Source organism: Oryctolagus cuniculus, chromosome 12 (genome assembly GCF_964237555.1).
Source record: "Oryctolagus cuniculus chromosome 12, mOryCun1.1, whole genome shotgun sequence".
Taxonomy (NCBI): domain Eukaryota; kingdom Metazoa; phylum Chordata; class Mammalia; order Lagomorpha; family Leporidae; genus Oryctolagus; species Oryctolagus cuniculus.
The window spans coordinates 65,574,145-65,596,814 of NC_091443.1; the positions used below are offsets into that span (position 1 = coordinate 65,574,145).

Below are 22,670 nucleotides of genomic sequence, written 5' to 3' on the forward strand. Positions count from 1 at the left end.
AGTGCTTTCTCTCAGCGCCGGCGCGGGAGGCGCGTTGGAGCCATGGCTGCTGCCAACCCCTGGGATCCGGCGCCGGAGCCAAACGCCGCTGGGCTACTGTTGGGCCACTTCGTAGCTTCAGGGATGGTCACTGAGGTACGTGGGGGCAGCGACGGCGTCATCAAGAGGGTGCCCACGGTGGCGACAATACAGCTGTGAGGTGGTGAGGGTGCTGGCTGGGAGCTGTGCTGAAGTTAAGGCGCGTAGCTTAACAGTCGGGGCTGCTCTGCCCTTGATTCTTCCCGAAAGCAGGGCTCTGGGTAGGTGGTGTTTCAAGTAGACTGAGAGGCGAGTTATCCTAGTCTGCTGTGTGGGAGATGAGATAGGACAATGTTAAGCCCCACTCCTTTTTTAAAAATTTAATCCGGGGACAGCGCCTTTGGGCGTAGTGAGGCGGCGTCAGGGAATACGGGTAGGTCGTGGAGACCAGCATCCCCAGCAGCGCTGCTTGTGGCAAGCACTGAGGCAGCTTTGCAGGCGCGACGTGCATGGAGAGCTCTTTTTTGGTATCTTTAAAGCCCCCGTTTCCTCCCCAAGATCTTGGTGAAAAAGACTTTGGAACGTGACTGGAGGAGGGCTCAATTTTGGGGAAAGAGAAGAGAGATTAGCTCAAAGGAAGGCAGTTTGGGACGAGAAGAACCCATAGAAGGCAAAAATGACCATGGGCAGGAATAACGGGATACAAGTGGCAGAAGTGACCGAAGGAGTCGGGAAAGATGGGATCTCGGGCATCGAGACTAGGGGAAGGGGATTTTGATTTGAAGAGGAAGTTAAGGAATTCTGCTGGGAAGGAGATTGAGAAAAGTTAGAAGGTAAACTCAGCTGCGGAAATTAGCACAAGTATAATGGGAGATTTACGGAAAACATACAGCTTTTTACACTTCAAAGTATCACTAGAGACTTTCTAAGACCTTATGGTATTTCTAAACTAAGAAACTTAATATGTGGAACCAGTGATGTGGCCTAGGGTAAAGCTGCCTGCCACGCCAGCATCCTGTATGGATGCTGGTTCATGTCTCAGATGCTCCACTTCTGACCCAGCTCCCTGGTAATGACCTGGGAAAAGCATCGGAAGGTGGCCCAAAGGTTTGGGCTTCTGTCACCTACATGGGAGACCTGGAAGAAGCTCCTGGCTCCTGGCTCTGGCCTGGTCCAGCCCTGGCTATTGTGACCATCTGGGGAGTGAACCAGCGGATAGAGGATCTGTCATCCCCTCTCTCTCTGTATCTCTAACTTTTTTTTTTTGGTTAAGATTTTACTTATTTATTTGAGAGGTAGAGTTACAGGTAGAGGGGGAAGAGCGGGAAGGGAGAGGCAGACTGAGAGAGAAGTCTTCCATCCCCTGGTTCACTCCCCAGTTGGCCGCAACTGGAGCTGCACTGGTCTGAAGCCAGGAGTCAGGATCTTCTTCCGGGTCTCCCACGCAGGTACAGCGGCCCAAGCACTTGGGCCGTCTTCCACTGTTTTCCCAGACCATAGCAAAGAGCTGGATTGGAAAAGGAGCAGCTGTTACTAGAACTGGCGCCCAGGAGGAGGGTTAACCTACTGTGCCACAGCACCAGCCCCTGTATCTCTAACTTTTAAAATAAATAAATCTTAAAAGAAACTAAGACCTAAAAGATAAGAAATGTCTGAGGTCATTCAACTAGTGTGGTAGGTTAGGTCCCAGAGATTTCCTTTTTCTGATGCCTTGTATCACCTCTTAAGATCTGCTGTGATAAGATGGTCTGGTACTGTCTTGAAAGATTGTAAGCTGTTGAAGACTCACTGTCTTGTTGGGGTGGTTTCAGGTGGTCTTAGTTAACCAGCTTTCCCAGGGGAGTCCACATTAGCGCTCCCCTGTTGTATCCTATCTCACTGTTGTGTTTTCTTCCTACCAAGTTTCCTAGTACTTCTTGCTTGTATTGTCTGGTTCTCCTGTCACAGAATAATCTGGTAAACTTACTGTGACACATTTGGGACCTGGTATCCCTCGAAAGAGTGTTGTTGATAGACAATTGCCTAAAGCAAAGGAGTAAGTCACCTTAGAGACTTTTAGGTACTGATGACTGGGCTACCTTCGAGGATAGTGGCTGCTTGGGGTGGTTTCTTCCTACTGCCAAGTAACACTAATTAGTTACCTATTTTTAATTTTTAAAAATATTTGTTTATTTATTTAAAAGGCAGAGTTACAGAGAGAGGATGAGAGACAGAGAGCTTATATCTGCTGGGTCACTACCCAAATGGCCGCAATGGCTTAAGCTGGGCCAAGCAGAAGCCAGGAGCCTGGAGCTTCATCTGGGTCTCTGACATGGACACAGGGACCCAAGCACTTGAGCCATCTTCTGTTGCTTTTTCCCAGGTCATTAGCAGGGAGTTGGATTGGAAGTGGAGCAGCCAGGACTTAAACCTGTGCCCATATGGGATGCCAGCATCGTGGGCAGCAGTTTTACCCACAATGCCACAATGCTGGCCCAGTTACCTGTTCTAGTTACAGTTAAGATTGTCACTCCATAGCTCCTTGAGATCCTCTTAAGATCTTACTGCAAAGCTACTCCCAATGGAGTAACTATTTATAGATTGATTGGTTGATCTTACTTTAAACAAAGTTTAGATATGAGAAACAATTTTTTAGAAAGATTTACATTGATTATTTCTAAATGATTTGTCATATGATTCCTTTTAACAGTTCATATGGCATAGTGGGTTAAGCTGCTACCTGCAGCAGGAGCATCCCATTTGGGCACCAGTTCAAGTCTCAGCTGCTCCTCTCCAATCCAGCTTCCTGATGATGGCCTGGGAAAAGCAGTAGAAGAAGGCCAAGTTTTTGGGCCCCTGTACTCTCATGAGAGACCCAGATGAAGCTTCTGGCCTCGGTCTGGCCCAGCCCTGGCCATTGCAGCCATTTAGGGAGTGAATCAGTGGATAGAAGGCTTCTTTCTCTCTGCTTCAGCCTCAAGAGTGATGCTTTTAAAAGTGAAGGCCTGGGGCCAGCGCTGTGGTGTAGTGGGTAAAGCTGCCCATATGGGCACCAGTTCGAGTGCCGGCTGCTCGACTTCCCATCCAACTCTGCTGTGGCCTGAGAAAGCAGTGGAAGATGACCTGAGTGCTTGGGCTCCTGTACCTGCGCGGGAGACCCAGAAGAAGCTCCTGGCCATTTGGGGAGTGAACCAGTGGTTGGAGGACCTCTCTCTGCCTCTGCATTTCTGTAACTCTGCCTTTCAAATAAATAAATACACCTTTTTAAAAAAAAAAAAAAAATATTTCAAAGGTAGAGAAACAGAGATCTCTTACCTGCTGATTGACTTCCCAAATGCTTGAAACAGCAGGAGGTGGGTCAGTCTGAAGCCAGGAGCCAGAACCTCAGTTCAGGTGAAAGGACTCACGTGCTACCTCCCAGGTTGCACAATAGCAGGAAGCTAGAATCAGGAGTAGAGCTGAGATTTCAACCCAGGCACTCTGCATTGGATGTGGGCATCCTAAGCTGTATCTTAACCACTGAGCCGAACGCCTATCCTTCCCCCCTTTTTGAAGTGTAGAACTAATTGCAGTCCTCAAGCAGAATTTTTATTGACTAGGGGGATTTTGCCATTTCTTCTTTTTGCTCCTTTTTGATTATCTCCTTGAACATTCATTTTCCTGCTTGTTTCTTTTGCCTGATCTTAGCTAAGCATTATTATCCATTTATTGAACCCAACTGTTTGCTAGTTTGCCACATGTGCAGCTAAGATTAGTGTATGTGTGCATAAAATTGGAGATAAACCAGAGAGTGTGTTATAGTGTGATAAGGGAGATGTTTTCCTTTGTTTAACTTCTACCTAAGAATGAACAGAAGGAAAAATAAAAGTCAAACTTAGGCGATAGAAAGGCAGTGCACTGGGGCTGGCACTGTGGCATAGCTGGTAAAGCCGCTGCCTGCAGAGCTGGCATCCCATATGGACACTGGTTTGAGGCCCAGCTGCCCCACTTCTGATTCAGCTCCCTGCTAATGAACCTGGGAAGGCAGAAGATGGCCCAAGTGCCTGGGCCCCCACACCCATGTGGGAGACCTGGATAATGCTCTGGCTCCTGGCTTCAGTCTGGCTCAGCCGCGGCTGTTGCAGCCATTTGAGGAGTGAACCATTGGATGGAAGATCTCTCTTACCTCTCTCTGTCTGCCTCTGCCTCTATGTAACTCTGCCTTTCAGTTAAATAAATCTTTTTAAAAAGGCAGGCAGGCAGTGCATTAGCTTTGTTCTCACTTCTATCCCAACACATGCTGGCAGTAATTTGGGCTGATACTTAATTTTTCCTAGTTCTCAATTTTGTCGTCAGTAAAGTATCTTGTGCTAACAACCAGAATTAATGGCTTAACTATCTAGTCACTTGAAGATTCCTTGTATTGACTTAACTTCCTTCTTCATATCAATCGGGACTTGCCATTTTTTGTTTTTTTATATACACTTTTTTATTTATTTTATTGAAAGGCAAAGTGATGGAGAGAGAGGCCTTCTGTCTACAGGTTTATTTCCCAAATGGCTGCAGCAACTGTGGGTGGGCCAGGCTGAAGCCAGCAGCTAGGAACTCCATCTGGGACTCCCACATGGTGGCAGGGACTCACATACTTAAGCCATCGTCTGCTTCATCCTGGGAGCATTAGCTGGAACTCAGACTAGCACCCCAATATAGGATATGGGCATCCCAGGCAGCAGACCCGCTACACCACAATGTCCACCACTCCTCTTTTACTTTTTAATTGCTAACTTAGTCTACCTTCTTTTTTGTTTTCCCCAAAGAAACCTTTTATTTAAAGAGTACAGACTTCATGCATTGATAAGTACAACTTTAGGAATATAGTGATTAGGCAAATAAAAGAGCTATCTGCACCTCAATGTTTTTTGCAGTTCAGCTCATTATGGCTAAGAAATGGAGTCAACCTAAATGCCTGCAACAGAAGACTGGATAAAGAAATTATGGGATATGTACTCTATGGAATACTACACAGTGGTAAAAAAAAATGAAATCCGGTCATTTGCAACAAAATGGAAGAATCTGGAAAACATCATGCTGAGTGAAATAAGCAAGTCCCAAAGGGACAAATATATGTTCTCCCTGGTCTGTGACAAATAACTGAGCACCTACAAGGAAACCTGTAGAAGTGAAACTGACACTATGAGAAGCAATGACTTGATCAGCCCTTGTCCTGACTATCAAGGGATAGCTTACCATTGTATTCTTTTTAGTATTTTCTTTTTCTAATTAATACCATTGGTTAAACTCTTAACACAGAATTATTCTTAGGTGCTTAAATCCAATTGAAAATTAATTCCTAGGTGGTGCTGCAGCTCACTAGGCTAATCCTCCGCCTTGTGGCGCTGGCACACCCAGTTCTAGTCCCGGTCGGGGCACCGGATTCTGTCCCGGTTGCCCCTCTTCCAGGCCAGCTCTCTGCTGTGGCCAGGGAGTGCAGTGGAGGATGGCCCAAGTGCTTGGGCCCTGCACCCCATTGGAGACCAGGATAAGTACCTGGCTCCTGCCATCGGATCAGCGCGGTGCACCGGCTGCAGCGCGCCGGCCGCCGCGGCTATTGGAGGGTGAACCAACGGCAAAAGAAGACCTTTCTCTCCGTCTCTCTCTCTCACTGTCCACTCTGCCTGTCAAAAAATAAAAAATAAATAAAATTTAAAAAAATGAAAATTAATTCCTGTTAAAAAGAAGAGTGGGAATAAGAGAGGGAGGAGATGTACAGTTTGGCAGACGTTCCCTCGGACTTAGCCCTAAGGGTAAAGCTAAAAACTTGCCATGGGACTCCAAATCCCATTAAGTTGGCAATTACCAATGCCATCTTACTAGTTAAAGTGATAAGTTTAAGTTTCTAACTGATCATAAAGATAGAATTAAGTGTCAAAGGGATCACATAAAGACCAAGTGTCTGCTAATAATAATAGAATTAAAAAGGAGGGGCCGATGCCATGGCTCACTTGGCTAATCCTCTGCCTGCAGCGCCGGCATTCCATATGGGCGCCAGGTTCTAGTCCCAGTTGCTCCTCTCCCAGTCCAGCTCTCTGCTGTGGCCCGGGAAGGCAGTGGAGGATGGCCCAAGTGCTTGGGCCCCTGTACCCATGTGGGAGACCAGGAAGAAGCACCTGGCTCCTGGTTTTGGATCAGTGCAACGCTGGCCGTTGTGGCCATCTGGGGAGTGAACCAGCAGAAGGAAGACCTTTCTCTCTGTTTCTCTTTCACTGTCTGTAACTCTACCTGTCAAATAAATAAAATCTTAAAAAAAATAAATAAATAAATAAAAGATCCAACATGCGAAGTGGGCCACACAGCAGACTCACAGAATGACAAATGCCCTAAACAGCACTCTGACCTCAGTATCAGCTCTTAAGGCATTCAGATCTGGCTAAAAAGCCCATGAGAATATTTCGGGCATGGAAAGCCAAGACACTGTGGCAAAAAATGACCTAAATGAAAGATCTTTGTGAGTGAGATCCCGGTGGACAGAAGGGGCCATCAAAGAAGGAGGTAACAGGCCAGCGCCGCAGCTCACTAGACTAATCCTCCGCCTAGCGGCGCCGGCACACTGGGTTCTAGTCCCGGTCGGGGCACCGGATTCTGTCCCGGTTGCCCCTCTTCCAGGCCAGCTCTCTGCTGTGGCCAGGGAGTGCAGTGGAGGATGGCCCAAGTGCTTGGGCCCTGCACCCCATTGGAGACCAGGATAAGTACCTGGCTCCTGCCATCGGATCAGCGCGGTGCGCCAGCCGCGGCGGCCATTGGAGGGTGAACCAATGGCAAAGGAAGACCTTTCTCTCTGTCTCTCTCTCTCACTGTCCACTCTGCTGTCAAAAAAAAAAAAAAAAAAAAAAAAAAAAAAAAAAAAAAAAGGGAGTTACCTTTCTCTGAAGAGAGGAGAGAACTTCCACTTTGCTCATGGCCCTATCTAAATAATGTCAGAGTTTGTGGACTCAAGAGGCTTCCAATACCTTGGTACCTCATGACAAGAGCCTTGGGTGATCACTGACATCATAAATAAGAGTGTCAATTGTTAAATCAACAACAGGAGTCACTGTGCACTTGCTCCCCATGTAGGACCTCTGTCCTTAATGTGTTGTACTATGAGAATTAACGATAAAACTAGTCTTCAAACAATACTTTATACTTTGAGTAAAAAGTGTTGAAATCTTTACCTAGTATAGAGTTGATCTTCTGTATATAAAGATAATTAAAAATGAATCTTAATGAAGAATGGGATGGGAGAGTTAGTAGGAGGTGGGACAGTTTGGGGGTGTGAGGGTGGGTATGGGAGGGTAAACCACTATAATCCAAAAGTAGTACTTATGAAATTTATATTTATTAAATAAAAGCTTTCTATAAAAAAAAAGGAATATAGTGATTCTTCCCACCATACCCGCCCCCCCACACTCTCCCCCATCCCTCTTCCTCCCTCTCCTATTCCCAATCCCTTTCTCCATTTTCGAAGAACTTTATACACAAAAGACCAACCCTATACTAGTAAAGAGTTCAAAAGTTTGCACAGAAAAAAGAAAAAAAATGTTCCTCAACAGTTGAGAGGAGGGCTGTTCAGAGTCATTGCAACTTGAAGTTAACTTTTTTTTTTTAGAAAACTTAATTAACTTTAAAGAAGCACCCAAGGATGATACATCTTTTGCGAGCATGTAGACCTAATTATAATACGACTCTTTGAGGACAGAGATCCTGCATGGGAACTTAATGCACAGTGACTCTTATTAATTTAACAATTAGCACTCATATGTATGACATCAGTGATCACCGGAGGCTCTTAACATGAGCTGCCTAGGCTGTGGAAGCCTTTTGAATCCACAAACTCCATCAGTATTTAGACAAGGCCGTAAGCAAAGTGGAAGTTCTCTCCTCCGTTGAGAGAAAAGTACCTCCTTTGATGACTACTTCTTTCCACTGAGGTCCTTCATGTAGGACATTTTTGCCACAGTGTCTTGGTTTTCCATGCCTGAAATGCTCTTGTGGACTTCTTAGCCAGGAGAGAGTGCCTAAGGACTGATTCTGAGGTCAGAGTGATATTTAAAGTGATTATCATTCCATGAGTCTGCTGTGCGGTTAGTCCACCTTCTTACCTTCTCACCTATAATACTCAAGCAGCAACCAATTTAAATACTTAGCTACCAATCTTTCTACTGGTTTTTAAAATATATGCATAGTTATGTGGTAAAATATGCATAACACAAAATTTATCATTTTAACCATCTTTATATAATTCAGTCACATTAAATTATACTCAGTACTGTGCAACTATTTTTTAATTTTTTAAAAAATATTTATCTGAAAGAGTTAGAGGTAGAGATTAAGAGAAATCTTCCATCTGCTGGTTCACTCCCCAGAGGGCCATAATGATCAGGGCTGGGTAAGGCTAAAGCCAGGAGCCAGGAGCTTCTTCCAGGTATCCCACATGGGTGCAGGGGCCCAAGCACTTGGGGCATTTTCCACTGCTTTCCCAGATCATTAGCAGGGAGCTGGATCAGAAGTGGAGCAGCTGGGACTCGAACTGGCACCCATATGGGATGCTGGTGTCACAGGCAGCAGCTTAACCTGCTACCCCATGACACCAGCCCCACAACTATTTTCAAAAGATGTGTATCACCTAACATGGAAACCCCATACTCATTAGATAGTCACTCACCATTCCTTCCTCACTAATTCCTGGCTCTCCATTAGTTTTATTTTTCATTCTATTCCAGTTGGATTGCTAAAATGTGTATTATATTTGATCTGTTATTTTTTCACTGGAAATGGAAAACATTAATTTTTGTTCATTTGGTATAGCATTCAAGATCTTTTATGACTGTTAAGAAACTGTTTCCAGCTTCATCCTCCTCTTCTCACATATATATTAATACTGACAGTTAATGAGCATTTTTAAAAAGAATTTATTTATTTGAGAGGTAGAGTTACAGAGAGAGGGAGAGACAGAAAGGTCATCCATCCACTGGTTCATTCCCCAGATGGCCTCAAAGGCCAGAGCTGGGTTGATTCGTGGCCAGGAGCCAGGAGCTTCTTCCAGGTCTCCCACGGGAGTGCAGGGGCCCAAATACTCAGGCCATCTTCTGCTTTCCCAGGCCATAAGCAGAGATCTGGATTGGAAGAGGAGTAGCCAGGACACGAACCATCACCCATTTGGGATGCTGGTGCCGTGAACAGAGACTCAGCTTGCTATGCCACAGTGCTGGCCCCAATGAGCATTTGAAATTTTGTGTAATTTTTTTTTAAGATTTATTTTTTTAAATTTATATGAAAGCAAGAGATACAGAGAGAAGGAGAGAGAGAGAGAGAGAGAGAGAGAGAGATATCTCTGTCCTCTGGTTCACTCCTCAGAAGGCTGCAACAGGGCTTGGCCCGGCCAAAGCCAGGAGCCAGGAACAACTTCCTGGTCTCCCACGTGGTTGTAGGGACCTAAGCATTTAGACCATCTCCCATTGCTTTCCCTGGTGCATTAGCAGGGAGCTGGCTTGGAAGTGGAACAGCCTGGACTCGAACTGGTGTCCATATGGGATGTCAGCACTGCAGGCAGAGGCTTAACCTGCTATACCACAGCGCAGGTCCCAGTGTTCTGTTCTTCCTATCTAAAATACCTTTTCCTGGAACAAGTATTTAGCCTTGTGGGTAAGATGCCCATGTCCCACATGGGAGAATCTGGGTTTGTTTTCTGGTTCAAGCTCCTGACTTCAGTTTCCTTTTAATGTAGACTATGGGAGGCAGTAGTGATGGCTCAGGTAATTAAGTTCTTGCCACCTGTGTGGAAGACCTGGGTTGCATTTCTGGCTCCTAGTTTCAACCTTGGCCATTCCCAGTCATTGTGGGCATTTGTGGAGTGAAGCAACAGATGGGAACTCTGTCTCTCTGCCTCTCAGGTAAAATTTAATAAGATATCCTTACCCCCTAATCCATCATGAACTTCTTGAATGCAGTGAACTTCTTTCACTCATCCTTGTATCTTCCATTGCCTCACTCAGTAAATGTTTGTAGAATTGATTATTGTAGGTCAGTAAACTTTTACCATAGAGGGCCAAAGAATAAATGTTTGAGACTTTGTGGTTGCAGTTATTCAACTTGGCAGTTGTAGTGTAAAAGTAGTCAGGGAGAGTATGTAAATAAATACAAGAAGTTACTCAAATATATCTTCATTTCTAGATCATGAAATTGGAATTTCATGTAATTTTAATGTATTACAAAATAAGATTTTTCTTTCATAAAACTCCTTTGAAAATATGAAAAATACTTTTAGCTTATGGGCTGTTCAGAGACAGGCAATGGGTTACATTTTGTTCATGGGCTGTAGTTTCTCAATCCCTAGCCTGTATGATCTCTAAAATTCTTGTGTTAAGATTCTGGAAAAAAAGAGGATACAGGAAATTAAGAATGATGTCAAGAGTGAATAAGAGTATTTGTATTAGGAGATAAACTGCAACTTAAGAGGGTGATATAACAGACTGATAGAATCAAAGGGGGTGCCCGTGCTGTTAATTGAAAATAGATCTTAGTTAAAAATAAGAATGGGAGGGGCCGGTGCTGTGGCGCAGTAGGTTGTTAATCCTCTGCCTGTGGCGCTGACATCCCATACGAGTGCTGGTTCTAGTCCTGGCTGCTCCTTTTCTGATCCAACTCTCTGCTATGGCCTGGGAATGCAGTGGAAGATGGTGCCTGCACCTGTGTTGGAGACCCGGAAGAAGCTCTTGGCTCCTGGCTTCAGATCGGCCCACCTCTGACCGTTGTGGCCATTTGGGGAGTGAACCAGCCAAGTGGAAGACTGCTCTCTGTGTCTCTCCCTCTCTGTAACTCTGCCTCTCAAATAAATAAATCTTAAAAAAAAAAAAAAAAAGATTAAAAGGATAAAAAAGAGGTGGTAGCCTTTTTAGAAAAATAATTATGCCTAGTCACAAACATTCCTTTTCTTTTTAAGATTTTATTTATTTGAAAGGAAAGTTACAGAGAGGGACAGAGAGACAGAGGAACAGATCTTCCATCTGCTGGTTCATTCCCCAGATGGCTGCAATGGCCAGGGCTGAGCCAGTCTGAAGCCAAGAACCTAGAACTCCATCTCGGTCTCCCACAAGGGTGGCAGGGGCCCAAGCACTCGGGCCATCTGCTGCTGCCCTCCCAGGCACATTAGCAAGCAGGACTCAAAAGCAGCACCCATATGGGACACTGACGTTACAGTTGGCAGCTTAAGGCACTGTACCATAATGTTCCTTTGCCCCAAACATTCCTTTAAGAGAACAGGATTGTGCACAGAGACAATATGAATGACTTGTAACCAGTCAAGATCGTTTAGTTACTCAAGTAAGTAATTCCATAGGAGGGAATGAGATTTTAGCCCCAGGAAAGTCTGAGAGACTAGAGCTACATCATTTGGAATGGTAGAGGTGATTCTCCAAGAATCTCAGCCTTAGAATCCTTTGAGCAGCTATCAGTAGTGCAAATCTATTGTGTAGGTGCCTGAAGAAGTAGTTCTAGTGGTTGTCTTCTTTGTTTCTCTTTGCTTTTTAAATATTTGGGTAAGGGATTTGGGATATTCAGTAAAGTCACAAAAACAAGAAATACACGTTGCTTCTGTTTTATTCTGTACTTCATGCTGGGCTTAGTATATTCTTATAGTTAGACCCATGGGCATGCTATTGCAATGTACACAGAAACTTTTGTGACTTACTGTTGCTTTTCCTGTTCATTTGCCAATAGGAGATCTTAAGTATATCTAAGAAAACAGACCCTTGCTTTGTGAACTTCTCTAGACTACAACAGATCACAAATATTCAAGCTGAAATCTCCCAGGTAAATTGTGTTGAACTTTTCACTTTATACTTCTGATATAGGGGGGAAAAAAAACTTAATTGGCTCAGGAGCCAGCTCTGTGATGTAGAAGTTTCAGCCTCTGTCTGCAGTGCTGGCATCCCATACGCTGGCATCCCCAAAGTGGCTGCTCCACTTTTGATCCAGCTCCCTGTTAATGCACCTGGGAAAGCAGTAAGGATAGCCCAAGTATTTGGGCCCTGCACCTATATGGGAGACTTGGAAAAAGCTCCTGACACCTGGCTTCGGCCTAGCCCAGCCCTGGCCATTGCAGCCATTTGAGGAGTGAACCAATGGATAGAAGATTACTCTCTGTCTTTCTCTCCCCCCTTTTCTCTCTGTATTTCTGACTTTCAAATCAATAAATAAAATCTTTTTTAAAAAAAGACAAAATTGATTCAAACAGCATATTTCTTGCACTTAGAACAGTGTGTAGCATATACGTAGATAGGTGTTTGCTTGTAGTAGTAATAGCAGCAGCAGGACAAGAATACCAAAATAAAAAGCCTCTTAGAACAAATCTTCCTTGCATCTCACATAAGGAATATTCTCCTTCTAGCATGTTCAAAACTGTCTACGTTTGTCAGAATTGAAGCCTTTAACTTCAGGATATTTTCTGAGTGAGCTAATGTTAATTTTGTTCCAAACGCAGAAAAACCTGGAAATAGAACTCCTAAAACTAGAAAAAGATACAGCAGATATTGTCCATCCCTTATATTTGGGTAAGTACTTTGGTTAAGAGGGTAATCATTAGAATTTCAACATTTTCTTATATTGTGTAAAGGAACACAAGGTAGCAAAATTATGATAAACTATAGTACTTCCAAATATTGCCCCCAAATATAAAAAATTCATCTATTTTAAAAATGTATTTCATTTATTTGAAAGACAGAGTTACAGAGAGGTAGAGACACACACAGAGAGAGAGGTCTTCCATCCACTGATTCACTCCCCAAATGGCTGAAGTGGCTGGAGATGGGCTGATCCGAGACCAGGAATCAGCAGCTTCTTCTGGGTCTCCCACAGGGGTGCAGGGGCCCAAGGATCTGAGCCATTTTCTGCTAGCTGCCCAGGTGCGTTACCAGGGAGCTGGATCAGAAGTGGAGCAACTAGGACTTGAACCAGCATCCATATAGGATGCCAGCGCTGCAGGCTGGGGCTTTAACCCTCTGTACCACAGTGCTGGCCCCAAAATCATCTATTTTTATGCTCATTTCAAAGTACTGTTGGCTTGATACTGCAGATAGCATAAGAGAGTAACCAAGCTGCCTCCTCAAAGGCAAAAAAACTTGAGAGACAAAGGCTAGGAAATTTTCAGACTAAAGGAGACTAAAGGGACATGCGAACTGTATGATCTTGGACTTGACTATTTGATAAAAAAAATTCATTTTGCTATAAAGGATGTTATTGGCACACTTGGTGATATTTAAATATGTGCTGTATTGGTAGTGTTATGTTAAATTTTTTTAATATAATGAAATTTCATTTTTATTTATTTTTAAAGATTTTATTTATTTGAGAGGCAGAGAGTTACAGACAGTGAGAGGGAAAAACAGAGAAAGATCTTCCATCCACTGGTTTACTCCCCAAATGGCTGCTATGGCCAGAGCTGAGCTGATGTGAAGCCAGGAACCAGGAGCTTCTTCTGGGTCTCCCACGCAGGTGCAGCGACCTAAGAACTTGGGCCATGTTCCACTGCATTTCCAGGCCATAGCAGAGAGCTGGATCAGAAGAGGAGCAGCCAGAACTGAACCAGCGCTTCAGGCCAGGGCGTTAACCTGCTGCACCACAGCGCCAGCCCCAGAAATAGCTTTTAAGATGACTGTTTTATGATGCCCCCATGTAAGATATTAGAGACAGAGATAGGGAAAGAGACTTTATATGAAGAAAATGGCTATGGCTATAGAAACTGAATAAGAGGTAGAGTTGAAAAACATGAAAAAAATCTAGCACTGGATGTGGTTGCCAGTAGGAAAAATATGAGAAAGTAGATGAAAATGAAATTAGTTTTGGTATCAAAGATAGCAAAAGAGAAAGATTTAGGAGGGAAATGATAGGATTTTTTTTTCTTTCTTTTCAAATTTGAGAGGCATAGAGACAGAAGGATGGACAGACAGAACTCCCATCCACTGATTTCCTTTCGAAATGCCCATAATGGCTGGGACCAGACTGGCCAGAACTGGGGCTGGGAACTCAGTCCAGGTCTCCCACATGGGTGGTGGGATCCCAGTTATTTGAGCTATCACTGCTGCCTCCTACGGTCTTCTTTAGCAAGAAGTTGGAGTGAAGAGTGAAGCTCTTTGAACTCAGGCATTGAATTATGGTACACTCCTGTTAACTGCTAGACTAAATGCCCACCCTGTAGGATTAATTTTTGTCATTGGTAATGTCAGCTCGAAGAAGAAATTAATGATCCTAAACTTACTTGTTCTATTACTAACTATAATTACTTTTTCTGATTTGTGTAGCTCAGAAGTGTCATACTCTGCAAAGCATGAATAATCATTTGGAAGCAGTGCTCAAAGAGAAGAGGTCTCTCAGACAAAGACTGTTGAAACCCATGTGCCAGGAAAACTTACCTCTTGAAGCTGTTTATCACAGGTTAGACTGAAAAGTAGAAAGTAACAGTTGTCAGGTTTTCTGAGGGTAGTCTTTGTTTAGATTAACAGTTAGTTTGAAGCATAGTTCTTGACATGTATTTGTTATTATTGTTGTTAACATAAATGCTATTAAAACAGAAGGAACATCCTTTGTTTTTAAGGAATTATAGCCATGATGAAAAGAAAGGACTTTATTTTGCCATTGTATTTTGGAAATTCCAAGTAAAGAGTTTGGTGAAAGTAATTAGATTCATAATATATAGAAAGATAGATAGCAGTGCTTTTTTATATGCATAGACTTTTCTGTGAAGTAAATTTGTTGAATTAATGGTACACATAGTGTGTGTGTGTTTGTGTGTGTATTTCTAGTGGAAGTATTTACCAGGGGCAAGTGAAAGCAACTAAGAGATTTAAAAAAAAAAAAAAACCTGAATTCTAGTATTCTAGTCTCATCTCTACTGTTTATATGTCTCAAAGAATTGGGCAAGTTATTTAAATTTTTGCCTTAGTTTCGCAATCTATGGAATGGGGATTTTTTTTCTTTTAAGATTTAATTATTTGGAAAGTCATAGTTACAGAAAGAGAGGGAAAAACAGCGAGAAAGATCTTCATCTCCTGGTTTACTTTTCAGATGGCCACAATGGCTGGGCCTGAACCAGGCCAAAGGCAGGAGCCAAGAGCTTCATTGAGGTCTTCCACATGGGTGGCAGGGACCCAAATGCTTGGGCCATCTTCTGCTGCTTTTCCCAGGCCATTAGCAGGGAGCTAGATTGAAAGTGGAGCAGGGGTCAGCACTGTGGCGTAGCAGGTAAAGCCGCTGCCTGCAGTGCTGGCATCTCATATGGACACCAGTTCAAGTCCTGGCTGTTCTACTTCCAGCATCCATATTGGATGCCAGTGTTGCAGGTGGCACCTTTACCTGCTATGTCACAACATCAGCACCTAATTGGGATCATTTTTATTGCTGTCTTCCTCATTGAAGTATTGCAAGTATCAAATTGAAAATATAGCAAACTGTTAATAATAAATAATGAAAAAGAAATATTTAGACATCTGATTATTGACTTTCTCCACCACTACTTTGTTAGCTGACCCTAAGCAAATCAGTATCTTAAGTGCCAAACTTTTTATTTTGTAATAAAATAGTATAATAACCCCATTCTTGTGGCTATATTCAGTATACTACCATTAATGTAAATATACTACATTAAAGACTGAGTAATGATTTGAAAGCATTTTGCAAATGCAGAAGTGTAGCTTTATGTATAGAATATTTCAATGAGATATTTATTTTCTTCACTGAGAATTAATACATTGACAAAGAATGGGGAAATATCTTTTTTTTTTTTTTTTGACAGGCAGAGTGGACAGTGAGAGAGAGAGACGGAGAGAAAGGTCTTCCTTTTGCTGTTGGTTCACCCTCCAATGGCCGCCGCGGCCGGTGCGCTGATCTGATGGCAGGAGCCAGGTACTTATCCTGGTCTCCCATGTGAGTGCAGGGCCCAAGTACTTGGGTCATCCTCCACTGCACTCCCTGGCCACAGCAGAGAGCTGGCCTGGAAGAGGGGCAACCGGGACTAGAACCCGGTGTGCCGGCGCCGCAAGACGGAGGATTAGCCTAGTGAGCCGCAGCGCTGGCTGGAAATATCTTTTTTTATTTATTTTTTTTTTTTTATTTTTTTTATTTATTTATTTATTTTTTTTTTGACAGGCAGAGTGGACAGTGAGAGAGAGACAGAGAGAGAAAGGTCTTCCTTTGCCGTTGGTTCACCCTCCAATGGCCGCCGCTGCAGCCGGCGCACCGCGCTGATCCGATGGCAGGAGCCAGGATCCAGGTGCTTTTCCTGGTCTCCCATGGGGTGCAGGGCCCAAGCACCTGGGCCATCCTCCACTGCACTCCCTGGCCATAGCAGAGAGCTGGCCTGGAAGAGGGGCAACCGGGACAGAATCCGGCGCCCCAACCGGGACTAGAACCCGGTGTGCCGGCGCCGCAAGGTGGAGGATTAGCCTATTGAGCCACGGCGCCGGCCTGGAAATATCTTTTTTTAAATGAAGATTTAATTATTTATTTATTTGAAAGGCACAGTGACAGAGAAAGAGATCTTCCATCTGCTGGTTCACTCCCCAGATGGCCCCAGTGGCTGGGGCTGGGCCAGACCGAAGTCAGGAGCCTGGGATTCTTTTTGGTCTACAACCGGTGGGAGGGGCCTAGGTACTTGGACCATCCTCTGTTGCTTTCTCAGGTGCCTTAGCGGGGAATAGGATTTGAAGAGGAGCAGCTGGGACTCAAACCAGCACTCTGATAGGGAATCCTGGCATCCCAAGCAGCACCTCAACCTGCTACACCATAATGCTGGTCTTGAAATACTTTTTCTTAAATGAGAAAATTATTACCATTGTGGCTTGTGTAACATTAGGTGGGCTCAGATATGATTGGTGTTGCCTCTTTCTGTTTCTCAATGTGGGTGATGAATTTTTTTTTTTTTAAGATTTATTTATTTGAGAGGCAGAATTACAGATAGAGGGAGATGCAGAGAGAGAGAGGTGTTCTATCCCCTTGTTCACTCCTCAAATGGCCGCAGTATCCAGAGGTGGGCCAGTGCAAACCCCTCAGGAGTTAGGAGCTCCTTCTGAGTCTCCCATGTGGGTTCAGGGACCCAAACACTTGGGCCACTTTCCACTACTTTGCCAGGCCATTAGCTGGGAGCTGGATAGGAAGTAGAGCAGCCAAGACTGGAAATGAGGTCCATATGGGATGCCAGTGCTGCAGGTGGAGGTTTAACCTACTATACCATAGCGCCAGCCCCAACAAGTCTTCTTAAAGTGGATGTGAACAGCATTGTAGCATAGTGGACTAAGCTGCCCTCTTTATGCCAGCATCACATATGAGCACTGGTTGGAGTCCTGGCTACTTCCCTTCCAATGCAGCTCCCTATTAATGCATCTGGGAAAGCAGCAGAAGATGGCCCCAGTGCCTGGATCTCTGCACCCACCTGGGAGACCCAAATGAAGTTCCAGTCTCCTGGCTTTGGCCTGGCCCAGCCCTGGCTGTTGCAGGCATTTTGGGGAGTAAATCAGCAGATAAAAGATCTTTCTCTCTGTAATTCTGCCTTCAAATAAATAAATCATTTTTTTTTTTAAAGTGAAAGGACTTTTTAAAAAAATCCCTGCTATTTCCATAAATGCAGGAAGGTTATTGGGTTGTTAGGATGATGGAAATTCTTATCTCTGAGGCCTAATTTAAGAAAAAGAAAGAAAACACAAAACAATTAAACTAAAAAATAATTGACTTTTTCCTCCTCTTTCAGATACATGGTACATTTGCTGGAGTTGGCTGTGACTTTCATTGAGAAACTAGAAACTCATCTTGAAACAATTAGAAATATTCCTCATTTAGATGCAAATCTAAAGAAAATGGTGAGTATTAACACAGCTGTCTTTAGTTCTTTTATACTGAAATCTCAAATATGTGATTTCATTATTTAACTTTTTTTTTTATTTGATTTATTTTCTTGAAAGTCAGAGCTAGAGAGAGAGAGGTATCTGCTGGTTCATTCCCCAGGTGGCCACAATGCCAGTGCTGGGCCAGGCCAAAACCTTCTTCTAGTTCTTTTACGTGGGTGGCAGGGGCCCAAGCACTTGGGCTGTCCTCTGCTGCCTTCTCAGATGCATCAGCAGGGAGCTGGACTAGAAGTGGAGCAGCCGACCATGAACTGGTCCCCATATGGGATGCAGGCATTACAGGTAGTGGCTTTACCTGCTATGCCATAATGCTGGTCCCCTTATTTAACTTTTGATGGCTAATTTTATGAACTAAGATTTTTTTTTTTAAGATTTATTTCTTTATTTGAAAGACAGTTACAGAGAGAGAGAGAGAGAGACAGAAAGAGCAAGATCTTCCATCCACTAGTGCACTCCTCAATGGCCACAACAGCCTCATCTGAGCCGACCTGAAGCCAGGAGCTTCTTCCGGGTCTGCCACGTGGGTGCAGGGATCCAAGGACTTGGGACATCCTCTGCTGCTTTCTCAGTTGCCTTAGAAGGGAGCTGGATCAGAAGTGGGGCAGCTGGGACTCGAACTGGCTCCCATATGCGATGCTAGCTCTACAGGCTGGGGCTTTAACCTGCTGTGCCACAGCACCAGCCTGTGAGCTAAGTATTTTTGAAATTAAGAAATATTTTCTTTTTCACATCATTGTTATATCATTTTACTTTGGAAGTCATATTAATTCTTTTATTTTGACATTAACATTACCTTCATTGTGCAAGAGCTATGCTTGTACAATAAACTGTGAAAGGTGGACATATATGACCAGTCCTGTCTTTAGATTCTCAAAGTTTGGTGATACAGCCTTAGGATACACATTTTTAGGATTATATTTGCCTCATAAGTTCCACATAGAGTTATAAGGAGATCCTATCTGTTGAACACAGAGAAGGGAGGGGTGACTTCCAGTTTAAGGGGACAGAGAGTAGGATGTGAGGTAGAAAGATGTCAATAAAGTTTTATGCAGGAGTTACTAGTGAGCTAAACCTTAAATAATCAGTGAAATTTGTGTATGCATCAAAAAGCTTATTTGCCTACAATCAACACGAAAGTCAAGGAGCACAGGTAGTTTGGAAGACACATGTTACCCCACTTTGGCTGATGTCTAAAGGTGTTGAGAGGGAGGGCCAGCACTGTGGCATATCAGGTAGGCTGCTACGTGCAGTGCTGGCATCCCATTTGGGCACCAGTTCAAGTCCTGGCTGCTCCACTTCCAATCCAGATCTCTGCTATGGCCTGGGAACGCAGTAGAGGATGGCCCAAGTACTTCCCTGCACCTGCTTGGGAGACCTGGAAGAAGCTCCTGGCTCCTGGCTTTGGATTAGCTCAGCTCCAGCCATTGTAGCCATCTGGGGAGTGAACCAGTGGATGGAAGACCTCTCTGTCTGTCTGTCTGTCTCTCTCTCTCTCTCTCTCTAACTCTACCTCTCAAATAAAAAAACAAAATCTTAAAAAAAAAAAAAAACAGACTAAAAACCTCTGGACATTACTGTCTGAGTACTTGGGAGTCACTGAATGGTTGGTCTTTTTTATTGTAAGAGCAGAGGAGTAACTTGATGAGGACTGTATCTTAATCATGGGCAAATACAGAGTAGTGTGATGAGCCTTGCTCCGCCGTTGCGGCCAGTTGGGGAATGAACCAATGGATGGAAGACCTCTGTCTCTCTGCCCCTCTTCTCTCTGTGTAACTCTGACTTTCAAATAAATAAATAAAGTCATTCAGATAAAAGATTTGAAGCATAAGAATCCAAAGTATTAGGTAGATTTAATTGTTGAGATTTTGGAACTTGAGATTTTAGAACTTGACTACTATTTGGACAAGGGACATAAACAAAGTAGTGAAGTTTCTAGCCTACTGAGGGTGAGTAGGATCAAGAATGGGTTAAAGAAATTAAGAGTTTTGTTTTTTAAGATTCATTTATTTATTTGAAAGGCAGAATTACAGTGAGAGGGAGAGACAGATCTTCCATCCACCAGTTCTCTCAAATGGCTGCAACGGTCTGAATTGGGCCAAGCCAAAACCAGGAGCCCGAAACTCCATCCATGTCTTCCATGTGGGTGGAAAGGGCCCAAGGATTTGGGCCATCTTTCACTGCTTTCCCAGGCACATTAGCAGGGAGCAGGATTGGAAATGGAACAGCAGGGATTTAGACTGGTGCTTGCACAAAATGCCAGCATTGGCGGCTGTGTCTTAACTCACTGCTTCACAATGCCAGCTCGAAGAATTTGTTTTTTGACAAATCTTGCTTCTGTAGTAAATAATCGATCATTGTTGAACTGCAGTTAGATTGAGTTTGCTATATTGATTGTCCATTTAAATGGAGATTGCCAAAGGCCTTAAATGTGGGACTGGCTTTTAGGTAGTGGGTTAGATTTGGTAACAATGAGAATTATCTATACTGAGGGGATAATTGAAGGCAAAGCAAAGATGAACTAACAGAGAAGGTAGATACTGTAAGAAGTGGGAGAACACAGTTTTAAGGATTTTTTGCATTATGAAGCGGGATAAAGCTCAGGTGTTAGCTTTTGGTATCATAACCATTTGAGATATAATAAATGACAGATGTAATCTCTCCCATTTTCCCTTTTTTTCAAATGTTACAGAGCAAGGCTTTAGCAAAGATGGATATTTTGGTGACTGAGACAGAAGAACTGGCAGAGAATATACTCAAATGGAGAGAACAACAAAAGGAAGTTTCTTCTTGTATTCCCAAAATATTAGCTGAAGAAAATCATCTTCATGGGGCTGGTGCTGTGGCCTAGCGGGTAAAGCTGCCACCTGCAGTGCATCCCTTATGGGTGCCAGTTCGAGCCCCAGCTGCTGCTGTTCCAATCTAGCTCTCGGCTATGGCCTGGGAAAGCAGTAGAAGATAGCACAAGTTCTTGGACCCCTGCTCCCACATAGAAGACCCGAAAGAAGCTCCTGGTTCCTGGTTTCAGATCAGCCCAGTTCCAGCCGTTGCAGCCATTTGGGGAGTGAACCAGCAGGTGGAAGACTCTCTCTCTCTGCCTCTCTCTTTGTTAACTATGCCTTTCAAATAAATAAATATTTTTTTAAAAAAAAAGGAACTCATCATCAGAAACATGATATTGTAATGCCTTCTTCACCTTTATTTTCTAAACTTCATATCCAAACTAATGTCAGGTGATCATTAGCTTTATTTTTGCTTAATTAAGTATAGTCATATGAATCCATATTTATAGGCTTTACTGCTGACAAGATGGAAGGGACTTCATCATAAAGTACCAGGATTTCAGGTTCATGAAGACCAAACTGACTTTTCCTTTGTTTTTCATATATTTTCATTCCACTTTTCAGTAAAGCTAGTGAAAATCCAATACTGCTTTGACAATAAGTGAATTAACCATTTTTTCAGGTGTTAGATTATCTGTATCTTTTTAAAAAAATGAATTAGAGGCCGGCACCGTGGCTCAATAGGCTAATCCTCCGCCTGCAGCGCCAGCACCTCGGGTTCTAGTCCCGGTGGCTGCGCCGGATTCTGTCCCGGTTGCTCCTCTTCCAGGCCAGCTCTCTGCTGTGGCCCAGGAGTGCAGTAGAGGATTGCACCAGCATGGGAGACCAGGAGAAGCACCTGGCTCCTGGCTTCGGATCAGCGCGGTGCGGCGGCTGCAGCAGCCATTGGAGGGTGAACCAATGGAAAAGGAAGACCTTTGTCTCTCTTACTGTCCACTCTGCCTGTCAAAAAAAAAAAAAAAAAATTAGAAGTTTTCTTAAATCTAAAAAATGTGTATGGTGGTTATTTCTGTAGCGTTTTCACTAAATGTGCAGAATAAATAGTAATTGGGTCGTCACAATGCATTTTCCGGGAGAATGAAGCATATCCTTTGTGATTCCTGTGTCAGAGGACCCTGCTTTTCCCGTCTTTGCTCTATGCACTTTTTCCATTTGCTCTTTTGTTTCATATGTGAATATGGTGATATGCTTGAGTCCTGCAAATCTTATTAGCAAATTACTGGACCTGGGTGTGTTCCTACGGACCCCATCTCATTTCTGAGTGTGTTTACTGGCAGCCTTTGGAACATGCAAAGAACAAAGGTTTGAAGAAAGTAAAAAAAAAAAAAAAACATTATGATGAAATAATTTTTAAAATGTTCACGGAATTTACCCATCAGATTTTTGTAAATAATGGTGAGTGGTGGAGACCGGCATTGTAGTAGGTCTTTGAAGCTGTTGCCCCATATTGGCCCTACGTGTATCTTCAACTTCCAATCCAGTTCCCTGCTAATACATCTGGGAGGACAACGGAAGATGGCCCAAGTGCTTGGGCCCCCTGTCACCGTGTGGGAGATCTGGAAGAAGCTCCTAGCTCCTGGCTTCAGCCTGACCCAACCCTGACTGTGGTGGCCTTTTGGGGAGTGAATCAGCAGATGGAAGATAGCTCTGTCTCTCCCTTTCTCTGTAACTGTACCTTTCAAATAAATAAGTCTTTAAAAGTGTACTGATACAAATGGCTCAGGGATATTCTCATTTGCATCAGTACTAAGCTATCTCTAGTTTATTTCATTTGCCCACTGGAGGTTCTATTTGGCCTTAAAATGTGTTTCGCATCAGGTGCGGGCATTTGGTTTAGCAGTTAAATATGATGCAATACCAGAGTGTCTGGGTTTAATGAGTGCCGCGGGCCTCCAGCTTCCATTACGTGTTTGCTCCTAAAATTTAA

The 22,670-nt window shown here is 43.6% G+C and overlaps 1 protein-coding gene across 3 annotated transcripts; it reads left to right on the plus strand.

Annotated features, from left to right (window-relative positions):
- Position 1: 1 nt before the first annotated feature.
- Positions 2 to 22,458, plus strand: HAUS2 (HAUS augmin like complex subunit 2). 3 transcript variants are annotated; one of them, XM_070054062.1, is made up of 7 exons: positions 2 to 135; positions 4,902 to 5,004; positions 11,731 to 11,823; positions 12,494 to 12,563; positions 14,310 to 14,442; positions 17,750 to 17,858; positions 20,593 to 21,053. In XM_070054062.1, the coding sequence occupies exons 2-7, from the start codon at positions 4,939 to 4,941 to the stop codon at positions 20,749 to 20,751; spliced, it is 630 nt and encodes a 209-aa protein (XP_069910163.1). In that variant the 5' UTR covers positions 2 to 135; positions 4,902 to 4,938; the 3' UTR covers positions 20,752 to 21,053. The 3 variants fall into 3 exon arrangements, with proteins under 3 accessions (XP_069910163.1, XP_002717812.1, XP_051678009.1); XM_002717766.5 differs by lacking the exon at positions 4,902 to 5,004 and adding an exon at positions 21,069 to 21,356 and having other exon boundaries at positions 3 to 135; positions 20,593 to 20,742; XM_051822049.1 differs by lacking the exons at positions 4,902 to 5,004; positions 20,593 to 21,053 and adding an exon at positions 22,225 to 22,458 and having other exon boundaries at positions 3 to 135.
- Positions 22,459 to 22,670: the final 212 nt, after the last annotated feature.

Coding starts and splice junctions, on each gene's coding strand:
- HAUS2 (XM_051822049.1), top strand. CDS start 43: ATGGCTGCTGCCAACCCCTGGGATCCGGCGCCGGAGCCAAACGCCGCT. Junction 14,443..17,749: donor CTTGAAGCTGTTTATCACAG/GTTAGACTGAAA, acceptor CTCCTCTTTCAG/ATACATGGTACATTTGCTGG. Junction 17,859..22,224: donor ATGCAAATCTAAAGAAAATG/GTGAGTATTAAC, acceptor CTTCCAATCCAG/TTCCCTGCTAATACATCTGG.